The sequence below is a fragment of the Musca domestica genome, unplaced genomic scaffold, assembly GCF_030504385.1.
Source record: "Musca domestica strain aabys unplaced genomic scaffold, Musca_domestica.polishedcontigs.V.1.1 117, whole genome shotgun sequence".
Taxonomy (NCBI): Eukaryota; Metazoa; Arthropoda; class Insecta; order Diptera; family Muscidae; genus Musca; species Musca domestica.
Genome location: NW_026712147.1, coordinates 1,867,395 through 1,888,911, shown reverse-complemented (window position 1 = coordinate 1,888,911; position 21,517 = coordinate 1,867,395). Strand labels below are relative to the sequence as shown.

At 34.5% G+C, this 21,517-nt stretch overlaps 1 protein-coding gene across 1 annotated transcript in view; it reads right to left on the bottom strand.

Annotated features, from left to right (window-relative positions):
• The window catches only part of LOC101898851 (neuroendocrine convertase 2), a 141,901-nt gene that overhangs the window by 9,895 nt on the left and 110,489 nt on the right, over window positions 1-21,517 (bottom strand). The window contains exons 2-6 of the mRNA XM_059132256.1: window positions 18,621-18,728; window positions 11,784-12,057; window positions 11,606-11,643; window positions 3,229-3,305; window positions 3,000-3,088 (exon numbers count right to left, since the gene is read on the bottom strand). Coding sequence (XP_058988239.1) covers window positions 3,000-3,088; window positions 3,229-3,305; window positions 11,606-11,643; window positions 11,784-12,057; window positions 18,621-18,728 — 586 coding nt within the window. The remainder of the gene's footprint in view (window positions 1-2,999; window positions 3,089-3,228; window positions 3,306-11,605; window positions 11,644-11,783; window positions 12,058-18,620; window positions 18,729-21,517) is intronic.

Genomic DNA, 21,517 nt, shown 5'->3' with positions numbered 1-21,517 from the left:
TTCACATCCAATTTTTTTGGCCCAAAACTACTTTTAGGTCTTTTCATAATAAAAATTGAACACCACTATTTCTAAATCCAAAAAAACAACAGTGACCCCAATAACAAATTTCAGGATTCAAGCTCCATCAATTCACTCAACGGCAAATTTAATACGATTTAGTACTTTACGAACCGTCATTGTACGCATTCAAAAATCCACCTCCTTCTCTCAAAACTATATACCAATAGTGGGCCTCATATCAAATTTCAAATTGGACCCAATTCCAAATTTATTACCATATTATTTGTACAGTTATACTACGCAACTCCAAAACCTGCCCTATCTCTCCACCCTATGCACCAACGGTGACCTATTCAAAATTCTATTTCCATCCCAACGGAATATTTTGGTAGCATTTTGCACTTTTCGTACGTTCACAGAACGAATTTCCCAAGCCGCCTCATTCTCTCAACTACAGACGGCAACAGTGATTTCAGCTCTTCATCCAATAGGTTTAAATAGGTATTTTCAACATTGACCTTACTATCAAATTTCAGGAATTCAGCTCATTTCCTGCATCCAATACCAAATTTAGTACTTTTCGTACAATTATAATACACATTTCCAGATACCAACAGAAACTTCAATATCAAATTTGAGGATTCCAACCCTATCCCCATACACAATACCAAATTTAGTACCATTTAGCACTTTTCGTACAAATAAGGGATGCATCCAAACCACCGCCAAATCTCAAACATAGATACCATCAGTAATATAAATATAAAATATAAGAATTTAATCTCTATCCCTTCGCACAATACCAAAAATAGCACTTTTCATGCCATTCAAAGCCAGCACTCTACAGCTCAACTACAGACACCAACAGTGACCTCAATATCAAATTTTAGAATTTCAGCCCTATCCAATAACCATGTACGAAATTCAGTACTTTTCGTACAATTATAGTACACATTTCCAAAACCACCTCCATATCTCAATTCCAGATACAAGTTTGACGATTCCAGACCTTTTCCTATACACGATACCAAATTTAGTACATTTTGTACAAATATAGGATGCATTTCCAAGCCTCCGCCAAATCTCATACACAGATACCATCATTAATCTAAATATCAAATTTCAGAATTTTATCTCTATCCCTCCACTCAATCCCAAATCTAGTAACTTTCACAACCTTCAGAAACGACCTCCATATAAACAGTTACCCTTATACCAAATTATATACTTCAAGCAATTTTTCCATACCAAATATAGTACTAAATAGTACTTTTCGTACAATTTTTAACCACCTCCATATCTCCACCCAGATGCCAACAGATATCTCAATATCAATTTTCATGATTCCAGCTCTATTTCCACACCCAGAACCGAATATAGCACCAATCAGTACTATTGGTACAATTGTAGCACACATTTCTAAAGCCAGCTCTATAACTTGACAACAGACACAAACAGTAACTTTACATAATACATAATAACAAATGACACCATATTAGAAGTTTAGTACCATTTAAGAATTCTTTGTAACCTTACATTTCGAATTTATAAAAAAGTCAGTCGGTTACTTCACTACTCTTACATATATATAGATTAATATTGGAAACCCGATTTGTTCCTTATTCAATAGAGTTCGACCTTAGTTTGGGAAGACCATTATCATATGCCAAGATTGGGTGATGGTCTTATCACCTGCCGGATAGATAAACGCGGCTATGCCAATTTCGAATTTCGTAGAACGGACACATATAAAGATTTATTCTGTGGGTAATCAAAAACAAGTTAAAAAGCAGTAAGTTCGCCAGGGCCGAACTTTGAATACCCTCCACCATTTGGAAGGAATTTGGAAATTTTCAAAAAATAAAATTCTTAAAAAATTCTGTTACAAACTCTAAAGATAGTAGTTATATTGGGGTGTACACGACCTAGGCATGGTTTATCATAATCCACTACCATATTCAAATTCGAAACTTCAAATAAACGATCAATAATGTAGCTAAAATCATAAAAATATCGTATATAGGGAGGTACCGTTATATCGGAGCTGTGCGAAGACCAGGACCAGCATAGACAATTTTCTGTCACAGGCTGTACCATCTGCTACGAACTTCAAATACGACATCTCAAACAATTTATGTGAGTATTGCACCTAAAATCGTCATAATACCGAATGTAGAGAGGTACTGATATATGGGGCCTATACGAAGACCTGGACCTGCGTCGACAATTTTCTGTCACAGACTGTAGTTCCCATTACGAACTCTAAATACGTAATTTAAAGCAATTCTGGAAAATAATGACGCTAAAATCATCAAAATACCGAATAATGGGATGTACCGTTATATGGGGGCTATACGAAGACGTGGATCTGCACAGACAATTTTCTGTTATAGTCTGTAGTATCCATTTCGAACTTCAAATACCAAATTTGAAACATTTCCTGTGAATAATGTCGCTAAGATCATCAAAATACCGAATATCGGGAGGCACAGTTATATGGGGGCTAAATGAAAACGTAGATCTACATGGCCCTTTACATACTTAACCTGCTTACTGGAAATATAAACATGTGTGCAAAATTTTAGCATTCTATCTTAATTCGTTCGAAAGATATTATTACTTCCAGTCCAGTTATAATAATGAGTAAGGAATCACATTTGTAATAAGTATTTGCTGATATACCTATCTCTACTGCCGAAATGCCATTCGTAAACTTCTAACGAAATAGTCTTTTCTAATTAGTAGGGTCTTAAATTTAAACTCTAAGCAAAAGATTTTGCTCAAAAAATTATTCTTACATTAGAGCTGTGATAATATTCACTAGTGTATCTTTAAAATTTAATTAAATGATTCATTAGTGTTCCATGCCAGTGGAATTAACAATCTTCTTTTAAGAATTCTCCTGCCCATATTGGTAGATAATGTTAGCATTGATAAACCAAAGAATCCGTTATTGACCGAAATTACGTTTCCCTAATGACATGAACTCAACTTACCTGCAATTTTACTGTCATAGGCTACACCAACGCCACAAATTCCATTATCACGGGCAGCAGCAACTTCACCAGCGCAACGAGTTCCATGGCTGCCAGTCAAATGGAAACAAAGAAAATACAACAATACAATAAAAGTATGTACTCAAACCTTGACCAATTTTTTCGAAACAATGGGGATTATTTCCATCGTTAACATTTCCATGAAATCAAAGGTGACATTTAGTCTTACCTGTTGAACCAATCGTCCGTGTAGCGAGGATACGGGAATGGATCATTGCTGCTAAAATCGTAACTAGCTTCAGCATTCTGTATAAGAGAGGAGAAAACGCCAAGAAAGGTAAATACAAAAGTTAATAACATTTTATGAAGAAGTGGCTAATAACAATTCAGGGGGAACGCTTTATATTATCGGAATTGAATATGTACGTATGTTTACTATTCTCTTTATTTTAATATATCATTCTCTGACATTCAGTTCAGCGTGTTTATTTAGGATGCAGAGATTGATGGAAATTTTACTTAAAGTTTAAAGAACATTTTTAATAAAAATGGAAGAATCAATCAGTTACAGCAACTAATATACTCGAAGTTTATATCAAACAATTTACAAATCACAATTTACAGGGTGAGATGTAAAAACTGCAACCAACTTAAGGCTGCTGTTATTTCTAAGCCACTCGTCCGACAGCTGTTAAAATTATTCCAGTGACAGCTCATTATATTGTTTAAAAGCGTACATAAGCATTATTGTAAGAATTTTCCAGGAAGAAGTTATTCGTTATAGAATCCAAGCGTGATAGTGTGATTTCTTTATATTTGGATGGAAACCCACAAGTGGCTATCGCTCGTTACCGTTATACTGGTAGCGTAACCCTGCGTCAAGGAAGTGGATGGAAGAAAACAGTAATATCAGCGAAAAGCGAATTGATCGAAACCCGCGTCGCATTGGCCGAAAAATGGCTCGTGAGCTGAACATATCGCAATATTCCATTCGGCAAATATTGAAAAATGAGCTCGGGGTAAAGCCATTGAAATTCCAAAGAGACCAAGTACTTACACTGCAACAGAAAGAAAATAGACTCAAAAGAGCTAAAGATTTGCTTCGCATGGCCGAAAGTGGTGAACTGCCGAATTTGGTTTTCTCCGATGAGAAAACATTCGTTGTCCAGCAGTCTGTTTGCCAAAGAGGTCAGCCGAAAATGTGCACCTTCGATTGACCAACAGAACAGAACTCAAGCGCCGGCCATGGTGATGGCGTGGGCCGCCATAACAGCCGATCAGAATAAATACCGAATATTATCGCGAAAATATTCTGAAGGGTGTATTAAAGCCTTGGGCACGGAAACATTTTGACCGCAGACCTTGGACATTCCAACTGGACACAGCACCATCGCACTCAGCAAGCGCCACACATAAATGGTTACAAAATGAGGTTCATCGCTTCATTTCCAGCGCACAATGGCCACCAAAATCTCCGGATACCAATCCGTTGGACTATTGTGTCTGGAGTATTTTGGAAAGCAAATTTGGCACTAAAAATACCAAAGTGTCGATCACCTCAAGCAAGCGCTTCGACGGGAATGGTCCAAAATACCACTGAGTAACATTCGGGCAGCGTGTGATGGTTTCATTGGCCGTTTGAAGGCCATAATTCGTGCCAAAGGTGACCAAATCTAAACTTATTCTAAAATTTGAAGCTATTTCCGATATTTTATGCTTTCATTCAATAACATTAAAAAAATTTAAAAGTTATGGCGTTTGGCTTTGTTGCAGTTTTCATACCCTCTATCATGCTATGAAGGGTATATTAATTGTGTCATTCCATTTGTAACACCTCGAAATACTCATGTCAGACCCAACAAAGTATATATATTCTTGATCAGCGTAAAATTCTAAGACGATTTAGCTATGTCCGTCTGTCTGTCTATCTATCTGTCCGTCTGTCTGTCTGTTGTAATCACGCTATCTTTCGAACAAATTGAGATAGAAGGCTAAAATTTTGCACACGTGTATATTTTACCAGTAGGCAGGGCCATGTAGTTATCATATAGCCTCCATATAACGGTACCACCCGATATTCGGTATTTTGATGATTTTATCGACATTATTCACCGAAATTGTTTCAAATTTGGCATTTATTATTAAAAAAAAACTATTTTTCAATTAACCCCTTGCGCACCAACACATTGCATTTACATTTTAAAATTTATCTTCACGGGCATGGCAAATGCTACGAATATTTCTATGAACCCGTGGCTTCGGTCAAAAGCTTAAATAAAAGTTTTACAGGATTATGTGACATTATTTCAAGAATGAAATAGAAATAAAATGCATATATATGGACAAATTTTTAAATGTGCACTATCTGTTCTTTCTTAGAAAACGAAAAAAGTATTTGACGTAGTAGGAAAATATGCTCCATCGAATAAAAAATGTTTTTTAGAGAAAAAGTATTCGTTCCAGATCTAAGATGATTATTCAAAGAGAGGAGCAATTATGTTCAACTGTTGCTTTTATTGCGTAGTAGATATGGGAAGTTCATTAGGAGAATCTTCAATCCAGTTAAAAGGGTTTCAGATCTGCAGAAACTTTCCCGCAAATTGTAGTGTTGTGGGGTATCAAATGGTCGGCTATAGTCTTTGCTTACTTGTTTCTTGTTGAAGTTTGAAAAATCTATAAATGTTTCCAAATAATTGTTAAAGTGACTACTCTGCTAATAAATCAACTCTTTTATTTGTTATACTTAAAACCTAACTAATGACGTCTATCTCCAACTGCATTACTTTAATGAATTACTATAAAATATCGCCAGTACACGTTGATGTTACACAAGCGTGCATTTCGCTCATTCTCTGGGGTTCCATTTGAAACACAAAACAACAAAAACAAATCTTGAGAGCAGCGTTATCCTCTTACAATTGAGATGATTTCAACTTAAGCAGATTTCGGTATTATTTTCAATGTTGCCATGAGCCAAGTCCTGCGATGGGATGGAATGGGATGACGGCAGATAAGTAACCACAAAGAGAGTCGAATATATCTGAGCAACCATTCCACTAACGATACTCACGCGTATCATTACTCATATTTAATCTGTTTTTCTATGATTAATTTTAGCTACAAGATATTTTTTTCCTTTCGTCGCATATTTCTTATTGCCAATGAGTACTATTTTGGTATTTTCTAAGTTAAGGTGTTTATTATATAGCCAGAGGCACTTATACAGAAGAAAAACAAGAGTGAAAAATTCAAATATTTATTGCAATAGCGAGGAGATATTAATTTATTTAATGTGCCAATAAGATAAATTTCTAAGAAATTACATAGCCCAAAAATCAAATATGCCATTCCCTGAATTACATTCTGAAACAGTATGGTCTGGTGCTTTGAAGTTACAAACATTAAATTCTAAAGATGTTTTGGTGAATGAGTGCGGATAAGATTTTAAGTGGGTGGTTCACCGTCGGTGCGTTGGAGAGAAATACGCCATTGATTTTGGGGTACCGTAAAGTGTGAGGTAGTGACTAAAGTGTAAAGAGTTCATCCAATGACTATTGGTACGACTTCTTGCCAAAAAAAAATCAAATATAATGCGAATATTGCACAAATATTTTAGTTTAAATAGGAATTAAGTTTGGAAATCTGGTGTGATAGGCATTGTAAGGATTTTGCTTTATGTAAAGTTCTCAATATTGTGCTATAAATGGATGAATTTTTGGACACGAAATTTTGCACAAAGCCCAAATATGAATCAATGCTGTGAAATGATGAGAAAATCAATTAAATCGTACATCCATGCCTACGAACCCTGGTGCTAGAATTTGATAACCTAAGACACATTTCAATGAATAATTGGACATGCGTTCTGCTACATGAGCGTTTATGATGTCAATTTCAACATTAGATGATTTTTAATTTTGAAATACACCATCTTGAAGTTGAGATGTTCCTAAAGTAATTGAAAACTGTCGATTTGCCTTACATAAGTTCTTGGCCATTAGGACGTGATATTTCAAAGTGATGCAAATTCCGGGTACATAACAGCGTAGAGTAAATGAATAACTATATATTTCTATAAGAGGTGTAGGACTGAACATTTTGTCGAAATAAAAAATTTGGTGCCTTAAAGATACTTAGATGTTTATTAAGATTAGTTGTAAGTCGAGATTCCAAGTTATAGTATGCCGAACATTTTATTTGTGATATCCCTTTATATCATTTACAGTTTTTCCATTTTTAATAAAAAAAAACTCTAAGGATCTAAAATACATTTGGGAAGCTAGAGCGATTTCTTCAGACGGCAAAGAGATGCCCGGACCTGTCTTAATCGATATAAAATCTTATGCTGACCAAGCATATATACTGAAATAATACAGTTAAGTTCGACTGAGCCGGGCTTTGAACAACCTTCATCATTTGGAAAGTTAGAGTGAAAAGATAACTTATCTACAAGAAGGAACATAACGAACTTAAAATACAATTTTTAAAACAATTATATTAAAAACGTGGTGAAAATCCTTGAAATAACCAATACTTTCCGTAACAGTATGTGGTACCGATATGTGAAACAATTTCTTTGGAAATGTGACAAAAATCATCAAACTAAAATATATCGGAAGGTATCTTTATAAAGGGGCTATAGAAAATGTGGACCTACAGAGTGAGATAAAAAACAAGTAAGCAAAGGCTACATTCGAGCGGGGCCGACCATTGAATACCCTACAACACTATAATACAGTTTATATAGGCGAGATACTCGAAAGAATTCCACAAGATATTGTGACAAATAATAAAAGAAAACCATCAGGTTTCGTTCTCTAATTTTCGAATAATAGCAACTTAAACTAATTTGCTCATTTCCAATTTATTGGTAGATGTTGCACGTAAATGGTCTTCCTAGATCTGGAACCAATATTTCCCAAAGACCTATAATCTCTCAGAAGTGGCAAAAGATTAACATTTTGTATTGGTTTTTGACTGAAACGCATCTATATGAGATACATACATTTGACTATATTCTCCAACGAAATCAGCGTTACGAAATAGTCAGAAGTGCGTCTTTCCTGTATTTGTGAATTCTCCAAAAAGTCACTGGAATGGATATTTTCGTATTTTGTCTACAAAAGTTGGCCAACTATTTCACACATTGAATATTTTTGGATGACCATCCAAAACTGCTTGGATTTTGCAATGCCCGGTAACCCCCATTCAAATGTGCGTGAGGATCGGGCAATAATTACGACCTGCTGACAATTTTTCAGTTTTTTTTTGGTCCATTTCAACCCCTAAATATAATAAAGAGACGGCTTCTATTCTGACCCTCATCTGATCCCCATGCAAAATTTCGTTAGGATCGGGCAATAAATGCGATCTGTATATGATATCCTAACTACTTAGTTTTGTTAGCTGTATAAATATTACCAAATGTTTAATTCAAAATGAAAATATGACAAAAATGTGACAAAATTGAAAAAAAAAATATGAGAAAATTGTACAAAATCAATATTTTCATCTTTAGAGAGATATTTTTATGCGATTTTTTAGACGTTATTACTTTCCTGCCAAGAGGCCATTCTGAATTAATGAGAACTGTCGAAATCAGTTCAGCCGTTCTCGACATAAAAGAGATCTTTCAAGCATATCTGCTTTGATAGACATATATATCGCACATATTTTGCTATATATCCGATCTGTTGGATGTTAACATCAATGTAAAGATCAGAAGTAACCCTGTCATGGCTTTGTGATTTCGCCGGGATTTAAAATATTCGCGGTTTAATGAAAAATTTCGAATTTTTTCAATACAAAAGATATGGTCTATTTTACCCGCTAAATATAATCCGATGACCACCCAAATTGGTAGGCTTCTTCCCCGCCCTAAACTCTAGCAACATGCGAAGTTCCGCGTCGATTGGTCTATAATTGCGACCTGTATAGCTACTGCAAAATCCGACATTTTTTCAGTTTTTGGTTCATTTCGACCCCTAAATATTAAGCGATCATCTCCAAAAGAAATAGGGTTCTATTCTGACTCTAGCCCCACCTCCATTCTAAATTTCGTGAAGATCGGGCCATAATTGCGACCTGTAGAGTGATTACAAATTAAGATTAAGATCGACTCAACTCGGCGAGATAGGGAGATCCATATATAGTTTCCTATGTGGGAAATCAATATTTTGAGGTGTTACATAATTTTTGGCCCAATCAAACTTATAATACCCCCAAAACACATAGTGTTGTAGGGTATAAAAACTGCAACAAAGTCAAACTTTTACATTTTTGGACCAATTTTTTTATTAATTTCATTGAATGAAAGCAAAAAATGTCGGAAATAACATCAAATTGTAGAATAAGTTTAGATATGTTCGAATTAGTCACCTTTGGCATGAATTATGGCCTTCAAACGGCCAATGAAACCGTCACACGCTGCCCGAATATTGCTCAGCGGTTCTTTGGTCCATTCCGGGCGAAGCGCTTGCTTGAGATGATCGACACTTTGGTATCTTTTAGTGCCAACCTTGCTTTCCAAAATACTCCAAACACAATAGTTCAATGAAGCAAGGAACCTCATTTTGTAACCATTCTTGGGTGGCGCGTGCTGAGTGCGATGGTGCTGAGTCCTGTTGGAATGTTCAAGGTCTGCGGCCAAAATGTTTGCGTGCCCAAGGCTTTAATACACACTCCAGAATATTTTCGCGATAATATTTGGCATTTATTCTGATGCCACGGTCGATTAATACCAGCGGAGGGCGACCTTCGGCTGTTATGGCGGTTCACACCATTACCATGGCCGGCGCTGGAATAATTTAAACAGCTGTCGGACGAGTGGCTTGAAAATAACAGCAGTCTGAAGTTTATTGCAGTTTTTTCATCTCACCCTGTACACTTTTCTGTCAGAGGAAATGCTAGCCATTAGGATGGCAGTGGCACAGTCACACTGTACCGAAAGACTATGAACCCATCCCTCTTTCATCCTTTCTTCTAAAGGCTCTGGAATGACTGATAGACCTGGATGTAGGACTGGAGCTGGTAAGAAATTCACATCACGCCTAAATGAAAACAGAATATGTTGGTCATGAAGTGGTTGATTCCATTAAAGAAAATATAGAGAAGCGGAATTTCATACTAGCGGTTTTTTGTTGCCATCGAGGGAGCTTTCAAGTAGCAAAATCATTAATTCCAGCATAGGCGATGTATCCATTAGACCGATCCTATGGTTATTCGCTGTTAATGACATTCTACGGGACCTCGGAAAAAGTTATTGTTCTGTTGACAACGTTGTGCTGGGAAATTCCTGTATCAGGGTGCACTGTCACCAAGGGACAGATATAATAAATACGTTGCGGAACAGGTGAAGATAGGCTTTGTTGCACTCAGCGCTTGCCGGATTTCAATAGATAACAGCCCCTTACACACACTGGTTGGATGAAGTTGTGGTTTGCCGATTCTTTCCTATGGATGTTTTGTTAGTAAATCACATTCAAATATTTGGTGAAACTCTCAAGCGTAAAGCGAGCAGTCTCAATTCTAATCACAGGTGCAGCCTTAAAAGTAAATCTAATACACGCTCTGGTCGACCTTGGCCTACAGTACCAGGCTGCATGTAGGGCAATAAGACTATCGGAACAAAATATGCTACACACTACAAGTCAGGGTCATTCCAGGTTACTAAACTGGACCAACCACAGACGTAGTCAGTTGTTTATAATTTTTAGATATTTTTAAAGTATTTGGCTTGGAAATCTTATTTTTTGTCGGTTGGGCTCCCCGAAATGGTTTAGAAAGACATCGGTGTCTCCCCCACGAGGTTTGACAAAATAGATACTTATTCCAAACGGGGATTAATGGAACGGAACCAGTGTAATTCCAATCGGTCTGTCTATATATACAAATGGATAGACGACGGGAGAAAGCACGGGAGTCGGAGTCATCTGTGAGTAACTAAGAATGCAGTATATTTTGCTATCATCACGGCAGCAGAATTGATTAAAGAAATGGGAGATGAGATAAGTGATGCTGTCAACATTTATGTGGATAACCAAGTGATTCTGAAGGCTACCGATTGCCCTGGGAAGTCTGCATACCAATCTCCTGCTTTTGTGGGTAGCTGGTTATTGCAATATAGAAAAAATGAGAAAGACGATGAAATGGCAATAAAGAACTCAAAGTAAATAGACCCTGAGGTCGCCGACACCTATAAACCCCCTCTCTGTCACAAATCGGATAATGATCGGATAATTATCAGGTTATTACAACATCCCATAAGGAACGTCCAACTGAGTGTTCAGAAAATATTAAAAATAAAGCTATATCGTAAACCGAAGAAAAATATGAAAAAAAATTTGTTACTGGACACGTAATAAAGTTATCTAAAACTTGCAACAACAGTTTCACATATTCTGTTAGCATATTTTCGCCCACACTGACATTTGCAAAACTCAGAACTCATTTACATTTCATAAATATAATTTAATTTTGCACATATGACCATCATATAATCAGTGAATATAGATGCAAACATATGTACATATTTCTTTATGTTTGCCTACATACAAACATATGTCTATAAAAATTTCATATTCAATTATGAACAAAAGTTTACTTACGTAATTGAATTTCAAATCCGGATGCATATAATCAACGCCTGTGACATAAAGAGAATTAAAAAAAAAAAAACAAAAAACATAGTTATGCATGTGTCTCTTACTGTTTGTTTACAATTAGTTAATGGAAATGTTTTTTATAACACATATGTGTCAGTTTCATTTAACCATCGCTACTTACCATCATCCATGATGGCGGTGGTAACATTCTTTCCAGTTATACCCTGATCCCATGCCGCTTGCACATTTAAATCTAAACGCGCTTTACCGCCATTCTGACCCGTATTCTTTAAATACCACTGAAATGGAAAGTAAGGATCTGTCGGTTCGGCACTTTCCGTACTGGCTTGTGTATTATAGGTGGCATCGAATTTAAGACCATGTATAGCATGAACCGCTGGACGTAGACCTCGTTTGACACGCTTGAAACCGGGCTGTTGAACAGCAGTGTGGATCTGAAAGTGACAAGAAAGGAATTACATTATATCTTAACAAACATAGGAGGGGATGTGGGCATGTATAAAATATTTATTAGAAGTTAGAATATATTAGTCGGTGTTCCGGAAGATGTAACCCATCAGCATTTTACCATTTGTTTATAAAGGGTGATTTTTAGCAATTATCTTTTGGCGAACACTGGTTAAACAACCTTTTTACTGTTAGCCTAATACCATTGCAAAGGCGTTGTGGGTCGATACTTCTTAATAAAATCATATCCCAGTCTGAACCGATTTCAATATAATTGACAACATTTTACACCAAATTCAGAGAAATATGTGAAATCGGCCGAGAATATATATGGGAGCTATATCCAAATCTAAACCGATTTCCAATTAATTTATTAAATTTATTCTTGTAACCAAATTCCGCCATATATTCTGAATTTCATTGAATAGGGTCAACATACATAAAATCGGCCGAAATAAATATATGGGAACTATACCTAAACCTCAACCGATTTCTATATAATTTGGCAAATTTTTTTTGCTACCAGATTTCGTCTTTCTGTTCGAATTTCATTGGAATCGGGCATACATATCGCGTTGGGTGTATCAAATATGTAAAATCGGCCGAAAATATATATGGGAGCTATATCCAAATCTGAACTGATTTGAATATAATTTGCCAAATTTATTTTTGTACCAAATTTAGTTACTCATGCCAAATTTCATTGGAATCGAACATATATATCGTGTTTGCTGCATCAAATATTTGAAATCAGTCGAAAATATATATGAGAGCAATATTCAAATCTGAACCGATTTCAATAAATGTATTCGTGTGCCAAAAAAATCGGTTCAGATTTGGATATGGCTCCCATATATATTTTCGACCGATTTCGTCTATTTGATGCACCAAATATGATATGTATGTTCGATTCCAATGAAATTTGGAATGAGTGGCGGGATTTTGATGAAAAAATAAATTCGACACATTATATTGAAATCTGTTCAGATTTGGGTTTCAAATATTTGACGACCGAAACACGATACGTATGTCCGATTCCAAAATTTATTCGTGTGCATTGGAATCGAACATACATATCATATTTGGTGCATCAAATAAACGAAATCGGTCGAAATTATATAAGGGAGCTTTATCCAAATCTGAACCGATTTCTATGTAATTTGACAGATGTATATTCGTTTTAAATTCGTTACACATTCCAAATTTCATAGAAATTAGAGATACATAGTGTGTTTGGTGCATCAAATACAAGAAATCGGCCGAAAATGTATATGGGAGCTATATCCAAAACTGAACCGATTTCAATATAATTTGGCAAATTTATTTTTGTTTCAAATTCCGTTACGCATTCCAAATGTGGAGACTGTATCTGTAATCGATCAATAGATATGTGCACATAAAATCTAAATTTTTCAATGTGGAATTTCAAAAAATGAATATAGCCTATGTTACCTTCGGCCGATGTTGGTGTATATTTGGAAATTTTCAGGAAAATCTGTTCAGCGGTTTTCGAGCCCATAAATTACAAACAAACATACAAACATTTTCCCCTTTTATGGATATAGGCTAGAAAGAATAGAACGATATATTGGGATGTAAATAATGCCGGACACTGATTTCCCACTTTTCGGCCCAAGAATTTAGAATTGAAATTACTGAGAATCGGTTCAAATTTAAATATAGCTCGCAAATATATCTGCAACCGATTTTGGTTTAATTGTGCACCAATTGGCCAATATCAGTCCAAATGAACAGAATTTGGCACATCCGACTGAATTCAGTCAAGAAGCAAGTACATCAAATTTTGTGAAAATCGGTTCAAATATAGCTTTAGCTCGCAGATGCATGTTTCATCCGATTTGGGGTTTTAAGCCCCTTACATTTGTGATATGCACTCCACAAGCATGATATTTGGTACCATATAATTTCTAGAGCTCATAAATGCCAATGTCAAATCTTATCGAGATCTGAAACGAATTTGGATATAGCTTGCATGCATATCTTCAACCGATTTCGGGTTAATAATGCCCCAAATGGCTAATATCAGTCTAAATGAACTAAATTAAATGAATTTTGTCTATTCCGACTAAATTCATCCTAGAAACAAGTGCTTCAAATTTTGTGAAAATCGGTTAGATATAGTTATATCTTCCATATATATGCTCTATTGGGGTTTAAGTCCCTCACAAGTGTAATATGCACTCCACAACAAAGACATCCAATTTAGCTCTGAAATAAGTGTTTCAAATATTGTCAAGATCAGTTCAGGTTTGGATATAGAACCCATATATATTTTTATCCGATTTCAGGTTTATTGACACATCCGACCGAATTCAGCCTAGAAGCACGTACTTCAAATCATATATATCTTTAGCTCCTATTGCTTATATATTTCATCCTGTTTTGTGTTGAAGTCTCTTACATGCGTAATATGCACTCCACAACAATGATATTTGATACCGGACATAAGATACTTTTACGTTTATTGTTCACCATATATGTAATATCAGACTAAATTGGATAGATTTTTTATACCCTCCACCATACTATGGAGGGTACATTAACTTTGTCATTCCGTTTGTAACTCCTCGAAATACTCATATCAGACCCAACAAAGTATATATATTCTTGATCAGCGTAAAATTCTAAGTCGATTTAGCGACGTCCGTCTGTCTGTCCGTCTGTTTGTCTGTCTGTCTGTCCGTCTGTCTGTTGTAATCACGATATCTTTCGAATGAATTGAGATAGATGGCTAAAATTTTGCACACATGTTTATTTTTCCAGTAGGCAGGTTAAGTTCGTAAATGGGCCATGTAGGTCCACGTTTTCATATAGCCCCCATTTAACGGTACCTCCCTATATTCGGTATTTTGATGATTTTAGCGACATTATTCACGGGAATTGTTGCAAATTTGGCATTTGAAGTTCAAAATGGATACCACACCATAAGACGGAAAATTGTCTGTGCAGGTCCACGTCTTCGTATAGCCCCCATATAACGGTACCTCCCGATATTCGGTATTTTGATGATTTTAGCAACATTATTCACCGGAATTGTTTCAAAATTGGTATTTGAAGTTCGTTATGGGAACTACAGTCTGTGACAGAAAATTGTCTGTGCGGGTCCAGGTCTTCGTATAGGCCCCATATATCAGTACCTCCCTATATTCGGTATTTTGACGATTTTAGGTACAATACCCACCGAAATTGTTTGAGATGTGGTATTTGAAGTTCGTAATGGATGCTACAGCCTGTTACAAAAAATTGTCTATGCTGGTTCAGGTCTTCGCACAGCTCCGATATAACGGCACCTCCTTATATACGATATTTTGATGATTTTAGCTACATTATTCACTGTTTATTTCAAGTTTCGAATTTGAATATGGTAATGGCTTATGACAAACAATGCCTATGTATGTCCACGTCGTATAGACCCCATTATAACGGCTATATTCGGTATTTTTAGAATTTTAAAAAAATTTTTTAAGGATTTTATTTTTAAAAAATTCCAAATTCGTTGCAAATGGTGGAGGGTATTAAAAGTTCAGCCCGGCCGAACTTACTGCTTTTTAACTTGTTCATATTCAACCGAATTTTTTCATTTGGTGAAACTCGATCCGGTATCTATATATAAAAGAAAGTTGTTTGTCGGATTTTAACGACAAATTCTGAATTGTCTCTTGGCAGAAGAGGATAAAATTCAAAAAAATCGCGTAAAAATTTGAAATTTGAACATTTTCATTTTGACTTTTGAAATATACAATAGTAATGTTTTATTTTGCATGATTTTTTGTTTCAATTTTGACTTATTATTTTCGAATGTACATTTCTAGTGTTTATACCCTACACCACAAGGTGGTCAGGGTATTATGTATTTGTGCATTTGTTTGTAACAGGCAAAAGGAAACGAGATAGACCCATAGTTCCTTTTGATGATCTGCATAGAATCACTTTCTGAGTTGATTTATGCATGTCAGTCCGTCTGTCCGTCCGTCAGTCTGTCCATGTATTCTTGTGAACAAAATGCAGGTCGCATTTATTATCCGATTGAGATGAAATTTTGCAAACAACATTTGTTTGGCCCAAGGACGAACCCTATTGAAATTGGAGATAATCGGTAAAAATATAGATATAGCTCCCATATATATCTTCTTCCGATTTGCCTTTTATTGTGCACCAAACGTGTAATATCAGCCCGAATAGTATGGCATTTTGCACATACAACCAAATTAATAAGTATGCCAAATTTTATCGAAATCGGTTCAGATATAGCTATAGCTCCCATATATATTGTTCATCCGATTTGTTATTTTTGTCCTCCGCAGCCGTAATATGCACTCTGTAACAACAATATTTGGGGAAATATATCAAATGCAGCACAGAAATACCTTTGCTAAATTTTATCGAGATCGGTTCAGATTTGGATATAGTTCCCATATATATTTTTATCCGATTTCAAATTAATTTTGCACCAAATGGGCAATATAAGTCCGAATTTAAAAGATACAAATGCTTCGGCATATTTAGTCCTTTGAATTTTAAATTATAATTATAATCATAGCGTGTATGATTGAATTCTCCCACAAAAACTTTTAATTATTAAGTGGAGCTCAACTAAATTAACAAAGTGGTGTAGGGTATCATAAAATCGGCCCCGCCCGTCTTTAGGACTTTCTTTACTGGTTTTTTTTAATTCTAATATAATGTGTAGTCCTTTTGGGGAGTTACAAGCGCCAAAGGACGAATTTATAGATTTTATGTATTTATTGGGTAAGTAAAACTATACGAATAAAATCATTTAAGAATAGGATAAGCTATGAAAAAAAATCAATATTTTATTTGTGTACGAACGGTTTTTTCAATTCGAATAAATTTATTTAATTGTCACGATTCCTTGAGAACAGAAATTGTAGGTGGGTTACATAGAAGTGTAGTACCGAATAATGTGGTTCTTGAAACTGAATAGATGATGTCGAAATAATGTAACGCAGTCATACCAAAGTTAAAGGATAATTATTAAAAATCAAACAAAATCGCTAAAAAATAAAAAAAAGACTACCTCATTGCAAAATTTTTAAAATCGGGAAAAAATCGAGAAAAAAAATTCTATAGAATCGAATTTCAAAATTATAGTACATACTATTAACAAACTTCGTAAGGAACTTTAAACATTTGCTGTAAAAATTCCGCGAACACGTTGAAGATTTTTTTTTTTCAATTTGTTTTTCTTTTTTATAATGAGTTCGCAATTCGAGTTTAAATGGCGATTTTTTTGTTTACAATTGGCATCTAGCTTTCAAGTCCAGGACCTACATCGTGCTTCAGCTGGGAGATGCGAACGCATTTAAACAAACAAAATTGACCGACAAAGCGTTATGGGCTCATTTCAAAACGTGGACCTACTTCTTTTATATGACAATAATCCGTCCAGTGAGAACTCAAAATGCAAAATTCTTTGGGACTGCAATCAATGAAATACAGAATAAAAAGGATGCAAAATGGTAGTGCGAATTGGACATTTGGTAAAAAAAGGATGTATATCCTTCCAGAAATTCTTTCTAAACTTTCAAGATACTTTAAATCGATTTTGCAGGTTAATGTATGGGTCATAAACCACGGATAAGGGAAAAACCCGGTTTCAAGAATATTTTACATTTTAATCATACTTTTAATACTAATTTCGACATTTGTTGGTAATTTCCGAAAAAAAACCATCCTTGCAAAAAACTATCACGGTTTGGTATCACCATCATATGATTAAAGCTATTTTCGGGGTCTTGGCCACTTTTTTTATTTATTTATTTTCATTTTTGTTTTAATACAACAATGATTGTTACGTTTTATTGCAAACAAAAAAAAAAAAGAGTTCAATTATAGACATTTGCTAAAATACAATTTATGCTGCAATCGTTTATTATATTGATTTCGGAGAATTCTTATTGCGGGTGAAATCTTTGATTGGTATCTTAAAGACATTAAAGGACAGGAACAAAAGAACAATTGCTCTTTAAAATTAATAAAATGCCTAATTTTTTGCAGCAGCATTTGGAATTGTACAAATTCTTGAATAAATTATAGGTCGATAAAATAAAAAGTTCTTAGTATATTTCTTCAACCTATTCAAATATAACAAAATTTTCTTAATAACTTAGATATGTTGAAAAATGTACAATTTCAATATATATTTTGTATGATATCCGTGGGGAAAGGTTTAGTCATGTTCATCTATCTATTTGGCTGATTGCTTTAATGTTTGAAGAGCTGTAATAAATATACAAAATTTTATAAAATTTCAATATGCATTTTTTTGAGCCGTTATATTTTAAATACTTTTTTACTGTGCGTTTAATAAACAAATCAATACTTTTTCATAGGTATGGGATTGCACATATTTGGTAAATTATGTTAAATTCTATGACTGTCACTTTTAGAAAATATAAAGTTATAACATTTGGCTCATAAAATTCCTAAATAGACCTTTCATCCCCAAAAAACATAATTCCACCCCCAGGCATTGTATTTTTTATTGTCTAATGATATCGATACTTACCATTGGATGACTTTTAAGTAAACGAGTATGGGTTATGCTACGCCGTGACCGAGCATGTGGCAAAGTCCGATGCTTGAAATGGTATTCGTGTCCATTACCACCCACCAACTGAAATGAACAAAAAAAAAGAGATACAATAAAAGAGCAATTCATCTAATAAAACTTGTAATGGATTGATTTTCATTTCGTGTAATGAAACGATTTCAAGTATGAACTTAAATGTAATAAGAAATTCATAGAATTTTTGATTGAAATGTAATGGAAAAAGTAATTTAATTTCATGACATTTCATGCGATTGCCTAAAGCATATATGGACGTACAACATAAATATAAAACGTAGATCTAGGCTTATAGATTTTATAAAAAAAAAAATCGGCAAAGGCTATAGACGTGCGTGCTCCTCTACAACACTATAATGTTTTGGAAGCCCCTTTAATTGAAGTTCATTGTTAGAGATTTCGTTTTTGAAATAATGCCAAACAACCCTGCGCAAAAGTTACTTTTGATATTTGCCGGTGTTTTTGACCTTGCCCTATATTTACGCTTTTTGTCGCGCTGATAAGTATTCAAAACAATTTCATACGAAAATTGTGGTTCATTTGACCCGCCAAAAATAATCCCATCGTAATCCAAAATACTAGACCTCTGCTTTGTCCCAAACTCTCACCTCATGCAAAATTCTGTGCCATTTTGTTTTTCATTGTGACCTGTAGGTGGACTGCAAAATCAGGAATATTTTAATTTTTGTGGTCCATTTAAAGCCCTAAATGTACATCTTCAAAAACAAAAGGTTCTAATTCTGACCTATCCCTACACTAATGCAACATTTCGTGAGGATCAGACGATAATTACGACCTGTATATAATACGTTCAACATATAATGTTGTAGAGTGTAGAAAAACTTTACAAAATGTACAATTCAAAATTGTAAGTCAAATTGATCGCACTCCATAAAAAATATGACAAAAATTGAAAAAATTTAACAAAAAATATTCACTTTTTATGTCATATGACTTTCTTAGATTTTATCCTTTTCTTTCAAGAGGAAATCAGTCCAGCGGTTCTTGACTTATAAGCGGATTAACTAACATCAATTTCTTTTGCTTATTGGTTGCACCTATTTCGCTGTATATCCGATGTTTTGGCTATCAGCATCAATCTAATGTTCAGAAGTGACTTTTTAATATATGTGAGATTTCGCCCGTATTAAAAATGTTCGCGGTTTAGTGAACCAAATTGGTAGGCTTCTGCCCAGCCCTAAAATCTAGTCCCATGCTAAATTACCCGTCGCACAGTGGTGTTAGATCCCCAAAAACAGAGATTTATTCAGTGAAGCATCCTTTAGCTTTGAAATCTTGCTCAGACATTTATATTATCCCTAGTATGTTTGGTATTAAAAATGGGACATATCGGTCCACGTTTTGGTAAGGCCCCTATATAGCGTTACTTCCACATTTTCGGTATTTTGAAGTTTTGACCAGAATTTTAAACCAAATTATGCTCAAGTTGACATTTAGAGTTAGGAGGAGATATAATCTCTCCTTGCTAAAAATTTTAAGATTGTTCCTCTATTTGTCATAGACCCCATATTACTGTACCTCCTAAATTTCGATATTTTGAAGGTTTCAAATACAATTTTGATCCCATTCGTGAGAAACTTGACATTTTGAGTTCAGAACTGATCCTCCAAATCAGAGATAAATTTAAAGGAAGCATTTCGTTGCTCGCATTCATTTTTTGAATAGTTCTGAACCTTATCAATATATTTAAAAAAATATGTAACATATTTTTAAAAAATCATGACTATGGTGTTCTTTCTTTAAATCTCTTTAGTTGTCTTAAATTGGATCAAAGGATAAAGGTGAAAAAACTAACCTCACCACTGATTTTTAAAGAGACTGGATTATTTTTATATATTTTGGAATAGGATGAAAAAGCAAGAGAAACTGATTAAAAAAACAACAAGAAAAAACAAACAGAGAACTAGATCAAAGTACATTCACCGCAAAAAGTTGAATATTTTCGCCATTTTTTAAATTAAACAAAAACGACACGAGTTTTTTATTGATTATAAAAGATAACATTCAATACTAAAATAAAAAATTAAAATTTTATGACCTTCTCGATACAATATTTTTAAAACCCCATATATTTTTCGGTATGGCGAAAATAGTGTCATATTTTGAATTAATATTTAAAAAAAATCTACATGATTATTTTTAAAACTATTTTTATTCTAAGACATTTTAAAATAATCGGTTTTGATGAGAAAAAACTAAATTTTTGCACTTCAACAAGCCAAAGAAATATGAAATATTTCTCAACATTGCCACATTAGAAAACTAAACAACGTATGACTTAGACATTTTCGGTACTAAAGTAGAATTTAATGTTCTATAGAAGTCTAAAAACATTTATTCCAAAAGACGAATTTCATTTTTCAATTAATCTCCATGTTTTATGATTTCACCCCTCTGTACGTCGTTTGGTCTATAATTGTGGCCTGTAGAGCAAGTGCAAACATCTCCAAAAACAATAAGCTTCTATTCTGACCCAAACCCCACTTCCATTTTCAATTTGGTAAGGATCGGGTCATAATTGTGACCTGTAGCGTGATTACAAATTAACATGGACAAACGGACATACATAGCTTGTCTCTAACTTATTGACGTAATATTTATTTTTTCCGACATCCCACAAATAATATTCCAACGGTATCAAATCGAAGCTGCGAGGTGGCCAACCGACATCAGATATGTGACTGATAATTCGAAATTTAAAACACGACGAAAAAGAAGAAAGAAAAAGATTATGATTCTGGACAAAAATCCGCACCAAACTGTGAGTCATTTTGGGTCCACGGTCTATTGGGATACATAATATAACCTTATTTAGT